General features: G+C 44.0%; 1 protein-coding gene across 11 annotated transcripts in view; it reads right to left on the reverse strand.

The window, feature by feature from the left end:
* Nucleotides 1-17,041, reverse strand: part of EFCAB2 (EF-hand calcium binding domain 2) — a 122,000-nt gene that overhangs the window by 17,501 nt on the left and 87,458 nt on the right. For 6 of the 11 annotated variants that reach the window (XM_072830272.1, XM_072830273.1, XM_072830270.1 and 3 more), the window contains 2 exons: nt 4,967-5,079; nt 2,232-2,306 (listed from right to left, as the gene is read on the reverse strand). The exons of 1 other annotated variant lie outside the window; for it this stretch is intronic. In XM_072830272.1, coding sequence (XP_072686373.1) covers nt 2,232-2,306; nt 4,967-5,044 — 153 coding nt within the window. In that variant the 5' untranslated portion in view covers nt 5,045-5,079. The remainder of the gene's footprint in view (nt 1-2,231; nt 2,307-4,966; nt 5,080-17,041) is intronic. 4 more of the 11 variants (XM_072830279.1, XM_072830271.1, XM_072830280.1 and 1 more) reach the window with 1 other exon arrangement.

Below are 17,041 nucleotides of genomic sequence, written 5' to 3' on the forward strand. Positions count from 1 at the left end.
TATATGCACAGAGTGCCCATCAAGCAACACCTGATTCCTCATAGTTACCAGATTTAATCCTCATAAAGACACTATGCTATTTGCATTCCTTTTGTGGATGTGGAACCGACTTTGAAAGACTACGCTGCTCAGCCAAGTCGTAAGTGGTAGCTATGGGATTTGAACGTAGACCTCCTGACACAAGATGTGGTGTTTATTCTACTTTGCCAGAGAAGCTTACAGATCAAGAGTTGGCAAACTTTTTCTGCAAAGGACCAGACAGTAGATATTTTAAGCTTTGCAAACCATATGGTCTCTGTCACAAGGATTCAGCTCCACTCTTGTAGTGAGAAAACAGCCAAAGACAATATGTAAATAAATGAATTGAGCTTTGTTCCAATAAAACTTTATTTGTAAAAATAGGTGGTGGGCTGGATTTGGCCCAGGGATTGTGGTTTGCTGATTCAAACCTACAAAAAGGAATTAGGCTCTAAAGGCTCTGCTTTTCTATCTTTCCAGGGGCATTTTTCTTACTGCTCCATTTACTCTACTGAATTATATGCAATAATATGAGTTCACTATAAATTCATCTTCATTTCTTATCTGTTCCACAGCGCCAACTTTCCTCTTTCCCTAGCACAAATTCGAGCTTTGTCGATAAACACTGTCAAGCAGCGATCAACACCTTTTTTTTAAGAATGTGAGGACCAACTCAGGAAAAAAAAGACTTTTTTTCCCCTCTGAGTAAAAATAGTTTTATTGGGTCCCAAAAATGAAAAAAACAATGTAAAGATTTTGAGCTTTACTGATATTTTTTAAATGTTAATGAAAAATCGGTACTGCTTTTTTAGTTGCCACAATGCTAATAACAGGCAACAGAGTTGTCTTTCCAATCTTCCACTCCTTAACTGTATATAGAGTGCTTTAGGATTCAAAACATGTCTTCTAATACATGATTGCATTTAGCTTTGAAGTAGGTATCATCACAGAGAAATGAACACAGAGGTCAAGTGACTCACCAAGTCAGCTGGGCTAGGCCCATAAATCAACAAAATCCCACTTCCTTGCCTGCCTCCCCTCATCTCCTGCTTGTTTCTGGCCTCCACCAAAACCCACATGGAGAAGCATCTCGAACAGATTCTCTCCTGTTGGTGGCCCAGGTAGCTTCGCTCCCTTCAGGCCTCTGCTTGTTAAACTGAAAGCTACATTTGAGGTTAGTTAGACCAGACACTTTTCTGGAAACCAAACAGGGCAGGAAGCTCTCTGATCTTGGGCCATTCATTACTGCTTTACAAGATGATTCCCTCCAGAGACTCATCAACGCTTTACAAATAACCATTTTTATATTCTTAGACTGTTCAGTCAGTGTCAAGTTGGTTCTTATTATTTTGTTATGTTTACTACTTATTCCTAAAGTTAGGGTTTTTTTTCCCCCAAAAAAATTATAAATTTCTTACAGTCCTACCTCATTTCTATCTCTTCTGAACTGAAATTCTTCACCACAATTCCTTTCATCTCCATGTTCTTTCCACACATATTTGGTCCCAGTATCTGCTGGCCTTTCTTCAACTAATTTTATTTTTTTAAGAATTTATTTATTTAGGGGCACCTGGGTGGCTCAGTCAGTTAAGGGTCTGCCTTCTGCTTGGGTCATGATTCCAGGGTCCTGGATAGAGTCCTGCATCAAGCTCCCTAATCATTGGGGAAGTTTATTTCTCCCTCTCCCTGCCCCTGATCATGCTTGATCTCTCTCTCTCTCTCTCTGGTTTCGCTCTCTCTCTCAAATGAATATAAGCTTAAAAAAAAAAAAGATTTTATTTGTTTTATTTATGAGTGGGGAAGGAGCAGAGGGAGAGGGAGAAGCAGGACTCCCCGCTGAGTGGGGAGCCTTATGCGGGGCTCGATCTCATGACCCTTGGATCATGACCTGAGCTGAAATCAAGAGTCTGACACTCAACCGACTGAGCCACCCAGGTGCCCCTCTTCAACTAATTTTAGAATATAAATAATATCTAAGGTGGGCTCCTTACTTGAGCCATTGAGTTACTTAGTCAAAGCCATTTCTTCCAGATCTGATATTGTTTCAGAACTGCTGGCTGGCCAATCCACACAGTTGCCCAAATGTCTTCATCAAGTGGACCCATTATTAGTTTAGGACATTAGTTTAGGACATGCTTAGCTGCAGGTAAGGGTGGGTGTTCAAGAACAAGGAATGGGCATAGCAGGAGCCCAGCCCATGCAGCCTTGCTTACCTCTACGATCAGGGTCATGCAGCTCTCCATTCGCTTGGGCAGCACCCTAGTGACCTGATAATTGTTCCGATCTCTCTGCAGGAAAAAATAGTCAATAGTTTCAGAATATAAACTTTGAAAGCAAGCGCCGTGTTTCTCTAAACCACTTCAAGGGTGGACGTAGCACAGCAAATGAAGTCTATCAGTACTGCCTCATGGAGGAGAGAAGATATTCCTGGGAAAGAAAAAGGCAGACAGGTGAACCAAAGGAAGAAGAAACAGTGTTTGCACTGATTTACAAACTCAAGCCCTGCCTGAGCCAAAATCCAGAAGTTCTAGAAAATGAAAAGGAGGGGAGAGGAAGAAAAAGAAATGCCGGCCACTTACTAGCTGATTTTGAGTTCGTTAACAGTTTTGCACCTCACTGTCTAGGGCAGAACAATAATGTCTCCCCAGAGGTTTGTGCCGAAGTTCACATTAGTGCAGAGTACTTAGTAGCAGGGCTCTGGTGTCAGATTGCCCTGCACTGTGCTAGGCGGGGCAGGCCAGTCTCTGGGTGCATAAGCCTAGCTGGGGGGTAACACATAACATCTTCCTTCAAATACTTAGAATGGGGCTGGGAACACCCTCGGCATAAAATAATATGAATATTATAATATAAAAGCACAGCTCTTGGCAGAGTAGCCACTCCATAAATATTAGTGACTCCCCTACCCTCCCATAATATCGTAATTCAATTTAGCAAATAACCTAAGAAAAGTATGAATTATAGTCCGTATTCTCTAGATGCTAAGACAGAGGATTTGTAATAGATTATTAAATATCTCCACCAAGGAGCACCTGGGTGGCTTAGTAGTGGAGCGCCTGCCTTCGGCTCAGGTCATGATCCCGGGGTCCTGGGATCGAGTCCCACATCAGGCCCCCCACAAGGAGCCTGCTTCTCCTTCTGCCTATGTCTCCACCTCTGTGTGTGTGTCTCATGAATAAATAAAATATTTTAAAAATATATTTCTACTTAAAATTATTACAGTTGTAGTATTTGAGTGTGAACTTAATTTCACAAATACTTAACTAGAATATTTCATTTCTTAACCATTCTGGATGGTATCAGTGGTATGATATTTACTCCCTATTTTACTGAGAAAACATGTTAAACAAGAATGTCTAGGTTCATCACTTAAAGAGGTTGCAGAATGAGTAGTGAGAGGAAAACTGAAAATCAGTAACTGTGGGAGATGGGATTAATTTTCACTTATTGGTTTTCCTTCAGACTAAACGAGGGCCAGCTAAACATGTAAGGTCTTCTTATTTCATACCCACCCAAGCAGCTCAGTCTCAACACTCATGCATTGATTTTCATGCCCACATCCCTCATGAAGGTAGGACCTGAAGGTGATGCTGTGACTATAGACACTGAAGCATTCTATAAGCCTAGACTTTCAAGAAGTCCCCTAAAGGTGTCCCATGAATCTGGCTAACACCACTGTGGTAAATATATCATTGTAGCATCGGACTCCTGCTGTATGCATTGGAACTGATAGGGGAGCCTGGGTGGCTCAGGCGGTAAAGCATCTGCCTTCTGCTTAGGTCATAATCCTGAGGTCAAGAGATCGAGCCTGCGACAGGCTTCCTGCTCATCAAGGAGTCTGCTCCTTCCCTTGCTCATGCTTTCTCTCTCTCTCTCTCAAATAAACAAATAAAATTAAACAAGAAAAAAGAACCGATAGTTAATGAGGCAAGGATAAAAAAACATATGATTTGCTAAGTATTCATAGATTTAGCCCCTCCATAACCTTCCAGGCCTCTCTATGTGCATCAGAGAACCACAGAGTCCAGAATCAGAGGGACCCAAGGAAAGGCTAGTTACCCTGCACGATGTTGGGGGGACGGGACAGGGGGACCTGGAAGTCCCCACAGGCCCTCGTCTAGGACAGTGGTCCCTGCCTCCATCTGACTACTGAGCACTGGGCATGTGAGCAGCCCAAGTGAAAACAGGCTGTAAGTGTAAAATACACATGGATTTCAAAAACCGAGTCTAGGGGGAAAAAAAAGTAAAATATCTCTGATAATTTTTAAACTGACATGTTGAAAAGACAATATTTGAGACACACTGGGTTGCATAAAACATAGCGTTAAAATTAATTTTACCAGTTTGTCTTTCACCTTTTAAAAGAAAATATGGTTACTAGAACATTTTAAATTCTAATCCGATACCCTCTGTTTCTGGAAATAGCTAGGAAGAGCTGCCATCGTGAGTCAGCCTTTGAGAAGAGACGTACGTGGAGGGAAAAGCAGAATTACCTTGTGCTGGGTCAGCAAGGTAATCAATATCCCTTGTGCCTGAGAAACTTGAGAGCAGATTGAAATGAGCCCTTTGTCGCTGCCAATACCCAGGACATGGGAAGGGCTAAGGTGCTTGCTGGTGGGTGGGGTACAATCCACCCCCAAACGTGACACATGATAGGGGGAGCAGGAGGAAGGTCCAGGCTGCAGACAGCTCGGGGAGCGAGGCTGGGCTGCATGAGAGCTCCTCTGAGGAGACTGTGCTGGCGGGAAGATACCAGCCAGGGGTCTAGCAAGAACTTTCCAGAGACCTGCCCCAACCCAGCTGTCCAAGGAAGAGGGCCTGCGTGAGCTCCCAGGGCCTCCCACCACCAGTGGGCTGCTCTGGGTCAGAGGGAGGCAGGTGCTTCCTTTCAGTATAGAAAATTCTCTCTCCCCTGGCTCCCCTTAGAAAGACCCCTGCCCCTTCTCACCTCTCCTGAATGAATCCAGTTAGACTGGCTCACTCTTGCTCTGTCTGGGGAGACCACAGAAAACAAAGCTCGTTCCATTTGTCCGGCACCAAGCTGCTGCTTTCTCTCTAGTCCTAAAACATGAAGGCCTCACTCACGTAAGAGGAAAAGGCAAAAGGCTTCTTTGGCTGACAAGTCCACAATAACCCAGGAATGCCCTCTGTGCCCCTGCAAACTGGCCCACGAGCTGTGTTTTGCAGTGAATTCATCTACACATGACTGCTCGATATGTTCCAGCCAACCATTCAAAATGTCCATCTACCAGGATGCCTGGCTGGCTCCAGTGGTTGAGCGGCTGCCTTTGGCTCAGGACGTGATCCTGGGGTCCTGGGATCGAGTCCATTGGTCTCCCTGCATGGAGCCTGCTTCTCCCTTTGCCTGTGTCTCTGCCTCTCTGTGTGTGTGTGTCTCTCATGCATAAATAAATAGAATCCTTAAAACAAAAGAAAAAAAAAGCAAACAAAACTGCCATCTACCGCACCCTAACCCTCCCCCTCCATCCTGCCCGCTCCATTCATCTATCACCTCTTGCCTCAAGCTCCAAACCTCGGATGCACCTCATGTCAGCAGAAGACCCCACATACCTGTCACCCACGTCCCCAAACAGACGCAGACTGAGTGAGCACCACGGCTCACCATCCTACCACCTGCCACGTCGGCTGGGGCTGCACAGCTACACACCACAGCCCGGGCGGATGAAGGCAAAACGTCATTGCTCACAGCTCTGGAGGCCGCAGGGCCCAGGGCCAAGGCACCGTCAGGTTCAGTGTCTGGTAAGAACCATCTTCCTGGGGGGATCCCTGGGTGGCTCAGAGGTTTAGCGCCTGCCTTTGGCCCAGAGCGCGATCCTGGAGTCCCGGGATCGAGTCCCCCGTCAGGCTTCCTGCATGGAGCCTGCTTCTCCCTCCTCCTGTGTCTCTGCCTCTCTCTCTCTCTCTATGTCTATCGTGAATAAATACATAAAATTAAAAAAAAAAAAAAGTCTTCCTGGCCTGCGATGGCCACCTGGCTCCGTGTCCTCACACAGCAGACTTCGAGCCCACTCTGGGTCCCCCTCTTCTTTTAAGGGCTCTAGTCATTGTGGGGGCCCCCATTCTCCTGACCTCATCTAAACCTGACCACTTCCCAAAGGCGTACCTCCAAACGTCATCACATGGGGGTTCGGGCTATCTATGAATTTGGGAGGGACTCACGCATTCGGAGGGGGCCCCCTACCATTACAGGCCCTGCCCTGCCCGCTCACCTCTTTAGAAGTACATACATCCTTCCCCACCCCTTCCCTCTCAGCCTCCAAGGAATAAAAAACTAACTCCTCTGAGTTTTTCTTAGTTCCAGTCTTGCCTCTTTCTTCCTCCTAATTATATGCATCACTTGGCACTCATCTGGGTAAGCATCCTCTAAGTCCCTGGCTCTTGTGTCTTGTTCAGGACACACTCGCCCCCAACTCAGCATCTTCATCCTCTACCAGTTGCTTCTTCTTTTGCCCCCAAAATATTCAGGTATTTTCCTCCCTTATCTTGAAGACTTTTTTTTTTAAGATTTTATTTATTTACTCATGAAAGACACAGAGAGAGAGAGAGGCAGAGACACAGGCAGAGGGAGAAGCAGGCTCCATGCAGGAAGCCCAATGCAGGACTCGATCCCAGGATCCCAGGATCATGACCTGAGCCAAAGGCGATGCTCAACCACTGAGTCACCCAGGCGTCCCTTGAAGACATTTCTGATAGGTGCCTGACCACCTCCAAGCCCGCTCCCTCTGTTCCCACAGCCCCTGTTCCAAATCCTTCATCTTGTCCTCGTGAGTCCCCTGCCCACCATCCACTGCAGGCCCAGCCCCTCTGCAGACCCGCTGTGCCTAGCTCCCCGCCACCCACTCCTCTGTCTGTCCTGCCTCTGACAGCCTCTCCACTCCTCTTTTGTACCCACGGCCCCTCAACTGCACTCTGCCCAGACCCCTGGTTGCAAAATGACTTTGCTGTTAAAACTGTCCCTTGAGCCGAAGAGAAGCAGCAGCAGCCCACAGAGAGAAGGCCACTGGTGATCTCAGCAACAGCACATTCAGGGACGGAGGAAGAGCAAGCCTGTGCGAGCGGCGACGGCAGGGGGACTTGGGTGGCAGGGGGGACAAGGTGGCAGCTCCGGAGAGGCACCTGCAGCTTCTGGCCAGGACTCTCACAGCTCAAACTCGGGCCCCAGAGATGCCTTTACTCCTCGCACTGCTCCATGGCAGGAAGGGGGAGCCCCCACTCTCTCCATTTCATAGATAAGGAGACAACCCCAAGATGTTCAAGATCTTGCTCAGTGCCTCCCAACAGTGTCCCCCCACCCCCACAGGGAGCAGGGCACCGGGGCTACGGGTCCAACCCGGGGGGCAGGACACGAGACAGTGGACTAACTTGCCTTCTGGTTGGGAAGGGACACCTCCTCTGGGACTTGGAGAAGGGGTAGCCCCACAGCCCACTCACACCCCTCCACCACCTACAGGCTGCACACAGCCACACGCGGTTTAGCTCTGCTCTCAAGTGCTTCAATATTATTTTCTTTTTTTTTTTAAGATTTTATTTTATTTATTCATGAGAGACACACAGGGAGAGGCAGAGACACAGGCAGAGGGAGAAGCAGGTTCCCCATGGGGAGCCCGACGTGGGACTCAATCTCAGGACCCCGGGATCACAACCTGATCATGCCACCCAGGTGTCCCATGTGCTTCAATATTCTTATCCACTTACTCCTGACAACAGCCCTACGAAGACAGCACCTACTCTACTCTACAGAGGAGGAAAACAAACCCAGAAGGGTGAGGTAACTTCCCCAGGATCCTAGAAGTGGTGGCTATGGGATCCCTACACACAGGTGGGAACCCACACTCTTCAACCCTGCACACTGCTGCCTCCTATAAACCTGGCCAGGGATTTCATGAGACTCACAGGAGAACTTGACCATAACGAGGCACTTCCAGAGAAGCTTGGAGGCTCCACCCTATGGGAGCCTCGAAGACAGATCCAGGTCTGAAAACTGATGACCTGAGGTACAGACATGCTGGCAGATAAGGTTTTGTTCAGCACAGTGTTGGTCTCTAATTAGGTGGGGCACACACACACACACACACACGTCACAGGCCTGGTCCCTGTGGGAATCTGGGCTTATCACTCCTGGAAAGCAGCCATCATGTACTGGAGGAATTTACCTGCAACAAGCAGGGGGATGAGCCAAATGACCTCCTCAAGTTCTCCCCAGCTACTCTTATTCTTTTTTTTTTTTTTTTTTTTTTTAGCTACTCTTATTCTAAGATTATATTTAAACACACACACACACATACCTGTGGCTTATGTAAGTGAATATTCTAGTTCTTAGAAAATATACACTGGAGTATTTCAGGGGAAAAGGTCATAACACCCACAGCTTATTCTCAAATAGTCCAGAAAAATTAAAATAATAATGAAAATGTTTGTGTGAAAATGTGTGTGCAGTGTTGAATATGTGTGTGTGTATATTATAAAAGAGAGGGAGAACATAGGCAAAAGCGAAATGTTAACATTTTGCATCTGTGCACCTATGTGATGTCAAGTGTTCCATGTGCCACTCCTACTATTTGTCTATAAGTGTGATTTTTTTTTAATAAAAAGTTTTCATTAAAAACAAAACAAAAGGGGCACCTGGGTGGCTCAGTAATTGAGCATCTGACTTTGGCTCAGGTCATGATCCCAGGGTCCCAGGACTGAGTACCGCATCGGGCTCGGGCTCCCCACGGGGAACTTGGTTCTCCCTCTGCCTGTTTCTCTGTCTCTCTGTGTGTGTCTCTCATGAATCAATAAATAAAAGGTTAAAAAAAAAAAAAAAAAAAGAAGTGGGCACCGGGCTGGCTTAGTTGGAAGAGCACACGACTCTTGATCTTGAGGTCATGAGTTTGAGCCCCATGTTGGGTAGAGAGATACCAAAAAGTAAATAAACTTGAAAAACAAACAACATAAGCACATTTGAAATGAAAACCAAAGCAGTAAGAAGTCAACAGAAATCCTGCCTCATAGAACCTGTTTAAAACAGTTATCTTTTTTTGTATTACACTTTACCTATCGTTTTGGCTTAAGAACAGGTAAAAGTATCTGGGGCAGATGGAGCCCTGTTCATCCTTGACCCCACAGTGAAAAAGGCAGCAGGGTGAACTGCTCCGGGCGGGTACAGGACGAGAGGAGGGTGTGGAGGGAAATTATAGGAGAAGCAAAGAGGCCTCTGAGCTCCTCTTGTTTGCACATGTTCTGAAATACAAGGCCAGAGGCACAGAAGACAGAGGATCCTAGGAGCTCCTCTGGCATTAGGATTCTGGTGCCAAGAACACAGGAATGCAGGCAGAGGGGTCGGTTGGACTCCAGAACCCCAGATGGTGCCGGGATGGGGTTGGGGTCCCAGCCATAAAGAAGGAAACCACGTAGCTAACCTGCCAGCCTCAGAAGTAATAAGGCTCCTAAACATGACCTAAGAAAAACAGAGAGGAAGAGAGGGCAAGACAGAACAGAGGTCGGAAAAACGTGAGGCCATGAGTTTCTGAGAAGGGGACAGAGGTCTAGAAAGGAGAAGAACGGCAAAGGGAAAAGTTAAAAACGAAAAAACCATGCTAGGAGTTAAAACTGTAGCTTTCAGAGACAAGGTATAGAAATTCCAAAACTTCCCAATGAACATAAAAGAAATTCAGAAATAAGAAATAACCAAGATGTTAGACAACTGGAACATTAAAATGAAACTATGAAATAAAGTGACACAAGTACACACCACATTGGGGCTGATTCACCCACTTCACTTCTACTAAATAGGATTTTGAATCAAGTGAAATGATTGAAAATTATTTTAAAGTAACTTTTAAGGGACGCCTGGGGGCCCCAGTCAATTGGCTTCTGACTCTGGATTTTGGCTCAGGTCATGATCTCAGGGTTGTGGGATGAAGCCCCATGTTGGACTCCACGCCCACTGCGGTGTCTGCTTGGGACCCTCTCCCTGTAATCCTTCCTCTGCTCATGCTTGCTCTCTCTCAAATACAATCTTTAAAAAAAAATAATAAAGTAACTTTTACAAAAATTGTAACATTATTAAATCATTAAGGCATTTACAATTATTAATGCAACCTTTTAAAGCAACCAGTTAGAAACTTTACTGAAGTCAGTGTAGTGAAACAAAACATTGTTCTTGAATTTTAATAATTCATCCCAAAGTCTTCTTGTCAGGCTTTTGGAAGCAAGGGCAGAGAAAAGGCACAAAGTCATTTGTGTACAATGGTGGGTGTGCTGTTACCAGCTGGCCCCTTGGGAGGGAAAAGCCCTGATGAGCAGTATTTGCATTTCCACCTTGTCCACACAGCCACCAGGGGCTCGCAAAGAATGAAGCTGCCAAAGTAAGTCGCTGGTGGAAGAGGTGGAAAGAAATGCCTGCCCCCCCGGGGTCCCCACCACTGCCTGGCATCCCAGCACCTGTGCAAACTGCCTCACAAGCATAAGTGAGAGTAAAACATGGTGCTGCAATTAGGAGGAGGTAAACTTGGGAGTATTTAGTACCTTTTCATTGTTAGTTACCACATTCATGTTGCATTTTATACAGAACAACCTGAAAAAGTTGAGATCACTTACTGAGTTTGCCATGTGCCACTCCTATTTGTCTACAAGTATGATATTTTTTAAATAAAAAGTTTTCATTAAAAACAAAACAAAAGGGGCACCTGGGTGGCTCATCCCCCGGGTTCTCGTGTAGGAATTCAGCTAATCTCTGCACCCACCCAATTTCACTCTAAGTGCTGCCCAAGTGAGCTCCTTTGTTTTTAATATAATTTACTTGTAAATTTATGTCATTTACTTTTCATATAATTTAGTTTGTAACAGCGGCTTGCAGAATTCCTGAAAACCTAACAATCAGCTCCTGTGAGCTAGCTGCAAGTCAGGATGGTTTGGTTCCAAAACTGATTCTCTGAGTCCTCACCACTTCGTACAGACAGCTCCTGGCCCTGCGGTCCCTAGACAGGTTCATCTTCTCTCTCTCTTTTTTTTTTAAAGATTTATTTATTTATGATAGACATAGAGAGAGAGAGAGAGAGAGAGAGAGAGAGGCAGAGACACAGGAGGAGGGAGAAGCAGGCTCCCTGCGAGGAGCCCAATGCAGGACTCAATCCCAGACCCCAGGATCATGCCCTGAGCCAAGGGCAGATGCTCAACCACTGAGCCACCCGGGCATCCCGACAGGTTCATCTTGTGAACAACCCACTCAGTGTCCTACCGTGGATACAGAACAGAAATTAAATACAGTTCTTGTATTAAAAAACAAAAACAAAAACCATTTTTCCTTGGAAATATTTTTTTTCTTTCATTTAAATCAATTTCGTGGGTAGCCTGGGTGGCTCAGCGGTTTAGCACCGCCTTCAGCCCAGGGCCTGATCCTGGAGACCCGGGATCGAATCCCACGTCCAGCTCCCCGCAGGGAGCCTGCTTCTCCCTCTGCTTGTGTCTCTGCCTCTCTCTCTGTGTGTCTCTCATGAATAAATAAATAAAAAAAAAAAAATCAATCTATCATTTTCGTGTTTTTTCTAATTGATGACACCTCAATTAAATCAACTATGTCATATAAAGTCTTAAAACTCTGCAGAGCTCTTCCCTATATTTATAGGAGTAGATGTCTCACATTGATTAGAACTATGAATCAACTCCAGAAGCCTTTATGGTTAAAGACTAAGAATCTGTTTCCGCACTTGCCCTATATATAACGTAATAAACATGGGGACAAAAATCCCTTCTGAACACATGAGTCACGGTAACGCTGCCCAATAAAGGCATTACCCTTTAATTCATGCAACAGCTTGTGTGACCAGGGCCAGGCTGGTTCCCTGCAGGCCTGCAGTGGGTGCAGTGTCACGTTCCTGACACGAGGTGGCGCCAGTGCCACGGAGCTGGGCGGTGATTCCTCCGGTTAAGGGCAGTCTAAGGTCAAAACCATTCCAAGTGAAGACCTGACTCAGGACAATGGATGCGATTGGAAGGGAGAAAGACACAGGCCAAAGACTTTACCTCCTCTATGGAATCGCTGAAATTCAGCTAAGTATGAGAGAACGTTGAAAGCAATTCAAAAATTCTAAGAAGGAACAAACTAGGATTTGAAAATGATTTACATTCATCTCATAAATATTTGCCAAACACTACCGTGCACCAGGTACCATTCACAGCACAGCAGACAATGAGAGGAGGACCCTGCCCTCATAGAGAGAGTTTTCACACATTGATCTTTTTTCGCAAAGCCATGAAATGAAACCAACATAATAATGGCTAAACCTTATTTGGACAATGGTTCTACTTAAAAAATAGGCTTATTTTTCTGAAGGTCCCTCTAATCAAGGGAGGATCATTTTTCCACTGCTAAAATATGCTTTCCAAAAAGCTCTGGGTTCTAACTTGTTACGGTATTATTTCTCATACCATCCTATATGCTAGAGTTTGCAGTCTCCAAGTGAAGAAATGGGTCTCCTGTGTATCTCAGAAAAGAACTCTATGAAACATCAGACACTACATAGAGAATAAATAATTCAGCTCTATCTTTACTTTTACCCTTGGCAACCACGCGGGAGGAAACATGCACACACACAAGTCTATGCCCTAGCTTGAGGCGGCAGCAGATACCATGAAGAAATCACCACCACCGTCATTATTATCATAACTGCATGAGTCTGCCTGCAGGGGGGTGGGGTGTAAACAACAGGGATTGGTTTGCTCACAGCTCTGGAGGCTGGAAGTCCAAGATCGAGATGGAGGCAGGGCGGTTTCATCTGAGGCTTCTCCCCTGAGCTCGCAGATGGCCGCCTTCTCCCCGTGTCCTCACCCTATCTTCCTCTGTGTGCTTGCCTCCCTGTCTCGGTGTGTCCAAATTTCTTCTCACAAGACTCCATTAAGACTGGATTTGGGCCCACTCTGATGCTCTTATTTTACCTTAATCACCTCTCTAACGACCTTATCATCAAATAAGGTTGTATTCAGAGGTGCTGGGCATTAGGGATGTGACTTCTGGGGGTACACGTCTAGGCCCATAACAGTAGCACTCATGACTATTCTATGCTGACCGCCGCCACCTTTTTCTGGCCACTTCTCACCTGGATCACGGAAGTCACTCTCAGGTGTCACTGCCTCAGCTCTCATCAGCCACCTCCATCCACTCTCACAGGAGCCAGAACAATTTTTTACAAGTGAACATTATAGTACGTAATTCCCCGGCCAAGCACTCTCTGGTGGCTTCCCACGGCACTGATAAGGTCTGTGAGGCTCTATCTGATGAGGGCCTACCAACCTCTCTCACTGGGGTCTCACACCCTGGTATCTGGCTGCCCACCATGCAGCCCCACACTCCCGTGCTGGTCTGTGACACACTACACCCCTGCCCCTCCAGAGGACCTTTATATTTGCTCTCCCCCAGTTCACATGGCTGGCTCCTTCAAATCTTAAAGATCTTAACTCAAAAATGACCTCCACAGAAGCTTTCCCTGACCGGAGTTCTACACAGCTTCATCCCACCTCACCACACTCTCATTTGCTAATACATCATTCTCTTCTACCTTCCTTATAGTATTTTATTTATTTTTCCTTATAGTATTCTGTAACACTGTCCTGTTTTATTTACTTTATAGCACTGATTACCATCTGAAATCTCTTCACTTATATATTGTCTGTTTCTTGCCTCTAAAATGTAAGCCCCAGGGGGCTCAACTGGTTAATTAGCCAACACTTGATTTTGGTTCAGGTCATGATCTCAGGGCCACGGGACTAAGCCCCATGTCAGGCTCTGCACACAGTGGGGAGTCTGCTTATGATGCTCTCTCTCCCTCTCCCTTTCTTCTTCTACCTCTCTCTCTCTAAAAATAAATAAATAAATATAAAATAAAATAAAATAAAATAAATAAAATAAAAGCTCCATGAGGACAGAGGCCCTCCACTGCTATATTCCAACACTTAGAAGGAACTCACACATAATAGGGACTCAGTGTTTGTTGAATAATACATGAATTTGTAGAACACTTCACAATTTGAGAAATGCCTTTCAATTAAAAATAACTTTCATATATATTCACTCATCTAATTCTCACATCAATCCATATTATCGTCCCCATTTTAAAGTAAGGAAACTAGAACTTTGTAGAAGGCATGTGACTCACCCTCCAGGAACACAACTAGAATGGAGCAAAACTGGAAGCAGATTCCATTCTCTGACTCCTGAGAGTCTGTCTTTCAGGACGCTTACCAATGACATCTTCTTAGGACAAATCATGGTGGTTAATGTGATGTGAGGTGAAAAGTAGTGGCAGAGAAAAAGACTCAGATGCAGAACAGAACAAACATGGCTTTTGCATTCCTCATAGATGTTTTGGTTATAACAAGGGTTTAATAAGTGTTTACTCGATTAATTAACTAAAACATTTTCCATTGTTGTGAAAGGTCTAAATAATTCCAAGTTCAACATTGCCAAATGGCTGCTCACTGTCCAAACAAAACAAACAAAAAGCTCCCTATTTTTCTTTTTGAAAAATAACACTGAAACACTATTTGGCAAACATGACAGTGACATTGTTATAAGTAAGGTCAATCAATGAATGCTGAAATCAGTAGACAAAGTTTGAGGAGAAAGGATATTTTGCATAGTCTTGCAGTATGTCCTCCAAGATATTACTAGTTACAAAGGGAATAATAATAACTTTATGGAGGGGGAATCCTGGGAAACACTGCCTGAAGTGAACGAGGTTAACATCACCAGTAACAAGACATAACCATGTCAAGTACCCCCTGACATTACATGCTCTGAGAAGAATACAAAATCACTCCTTTGGTATTCCTGCCAAAAGTGCATTACCTTGATCTGTGCATGAGAAAACATTGGACAAGCCCAAACTGAAAGGTATTTTACAAAACCACAGAGCAGGACTTTTCAAAAATATCAAGGTCACAAAAGAGAAAGACTGCAGAACTGTCACAGGTTGGAAGACTGAAGACACTTGACACAGGAATTAAATGGAACACAGATTCTCTGTTGGATCCTGGAGAGAGAATGGAGAGTAGTCGGAAAGCCAGTGAAAGTGTCAGAAGATCTTCACTTCTGCTGACTGTGCTATGTCTAGTTAAGACCTGACCATTAGGAGAAGGTGAGCAAAGGACACACAGGACCACTTGGCACTACTTTCTGTGTTTCTGTAACTCTAAAATTAATTTCAAAGCAAAATGTTTTTAGAAATATGGAGAAGATTAAGTTTTAAAATAACTTATTTAATATTTTTGAAATAAAAAGTTATTTTAAAATAATAATTCATGCCTTTTTGTCTATGGTCAAAGAATGGAGAGTTCTGGTTAATCGAACATACCACTTTTACACCTCAATGATATTAGCCACTTGCAATATAAGGTTTTCTCAGACAGTCGTTCACCTCTTGATTTTTTTTTAAAGGCATTTTTGCTTGAATTTTTTTTTTATGTGGCTGAGTGTGTCAACCTTTTAACGTTAGGATTTTGTTGTGAGTCATTTTTCCCATTCAAGTTCATAAAGGAATTAATATATATATATTTATATATATATACACACATATATGTGTTTTATAACATACATGTGTTTATATATATACATAATGTAACATAGATATGTTTATTTGAGAGAGAGAAAGCATGAGCGGAAGTGCCAGAGGGAGAGAGAGAATCTCAAGCAGACTGCACTCAGCCCAACATGAGGCTCAATCTCATGACCCTGAGATCATGACCTGAGCTGAAACCAAGAGTCTGACACTTACCTGACTTCTCCCTCGTTTCATAAATGAACTCTCCATATGCACCTGGGAATATTTCTGGATTTTCTGTTCTATTTCATTAACTTTTATGCCACACTCTTTTCACTGTAAAGGATTTGTAATGTTTTACTATCAAATACAGCTAAACTCATTTCCTTTCTCTTCTTTATCAGCAATTTCCTGGCTATTCTTGCTTATTTGTTTTTCATATGAACATGAAATTCAATTGGGTAGCTCCAGAAAACATCTACTGGCATTTTAACTGTGGCTGTGTTGAATTTGTAAGTGATTTAGGATAACTTGACATCTTTATGAGTTCAAGTCTTCCTATCCAAAAAACATGGTATGTCTTTCTATTTGCTCAAGTGTATTTTTAATGTCTTCCAGATTTTCCTAAGCTAGCATTTGTAATTTTTTTTGTTATATTCTGTCTATAAATTTTAGCTTATAGATGGGTCTTATCTTCCATTATATATCACCTAACTGGTCATTGTATAGTTGAAGGCTCTTGGTTTCTGGGTATTAGTTTTATTTCCTCTTTATTGGACTTTTTTTTTTTTCCTGTAGTAATTTTCCCATTGGATCTCTTGGGTTTTCTAGAGATTTCATGACTTCACATCTGCAAATATGGATAGTTCTCCTTCTCTCTTCTCTACCTTCTGACATGCCATGTCCAATATGTATGCCTCCATTATGACTTGTCTAATTGTGTTGGCTAAAACCTCCAATACTAAATTTGGGGTGTCTGGGTGGCTTAGTTGGTTAAATGTCCCACTCTTGAGCTGAGGCTCAGGTCTTGACCTCAGAGTTGTGAGTTCAAATTTCAGGTTGAGCTCCATGCTGGGCGTGGAGCCTACTTTAAAAAATGATAATCATCATAACAGCAAATATGGATATTCTCATTTTGTCCCTGACTTTAACAGAAATGTGGATAGTTCTTTCTCATTAAGAAAGAAATTAGATTTTAGGCTGAAATGCACATATTTCATGTGAAGATATACGTATTTCCAGATCTACTTTTCTGAGTGTGATCGTTACTTTTATGTGTCAACTTGATTGGGGTTAAGGGATACCCACATAGCTAGCAAAATATTATTTCTGGGTGTGTCTGGGAGGCTGTCTCCAGAAGAAATTGGCATTTGAATGGTAGACTGAGTAAAGAAGGTTGCCTTCACCAATGCAAGTGGGCATCATCTAATCTGATGGGAGCCTGAATAGAAAAAAAGATAGAAAAAGGGTGGATTTGCTGTCTT

Source organism: Canis lupus, chromosome 6 (assembly GCF_048164855.1).
Source record: "Canis lupus baileyi chromosome 6, mCanLup2.hap1, whole genome shotgun sequence".
Lineage (NCBI taxonomy): Eukaryota > Metazoa > Chordata > Mammalia > Carnivora > Canidae > Canis > Canis lupus.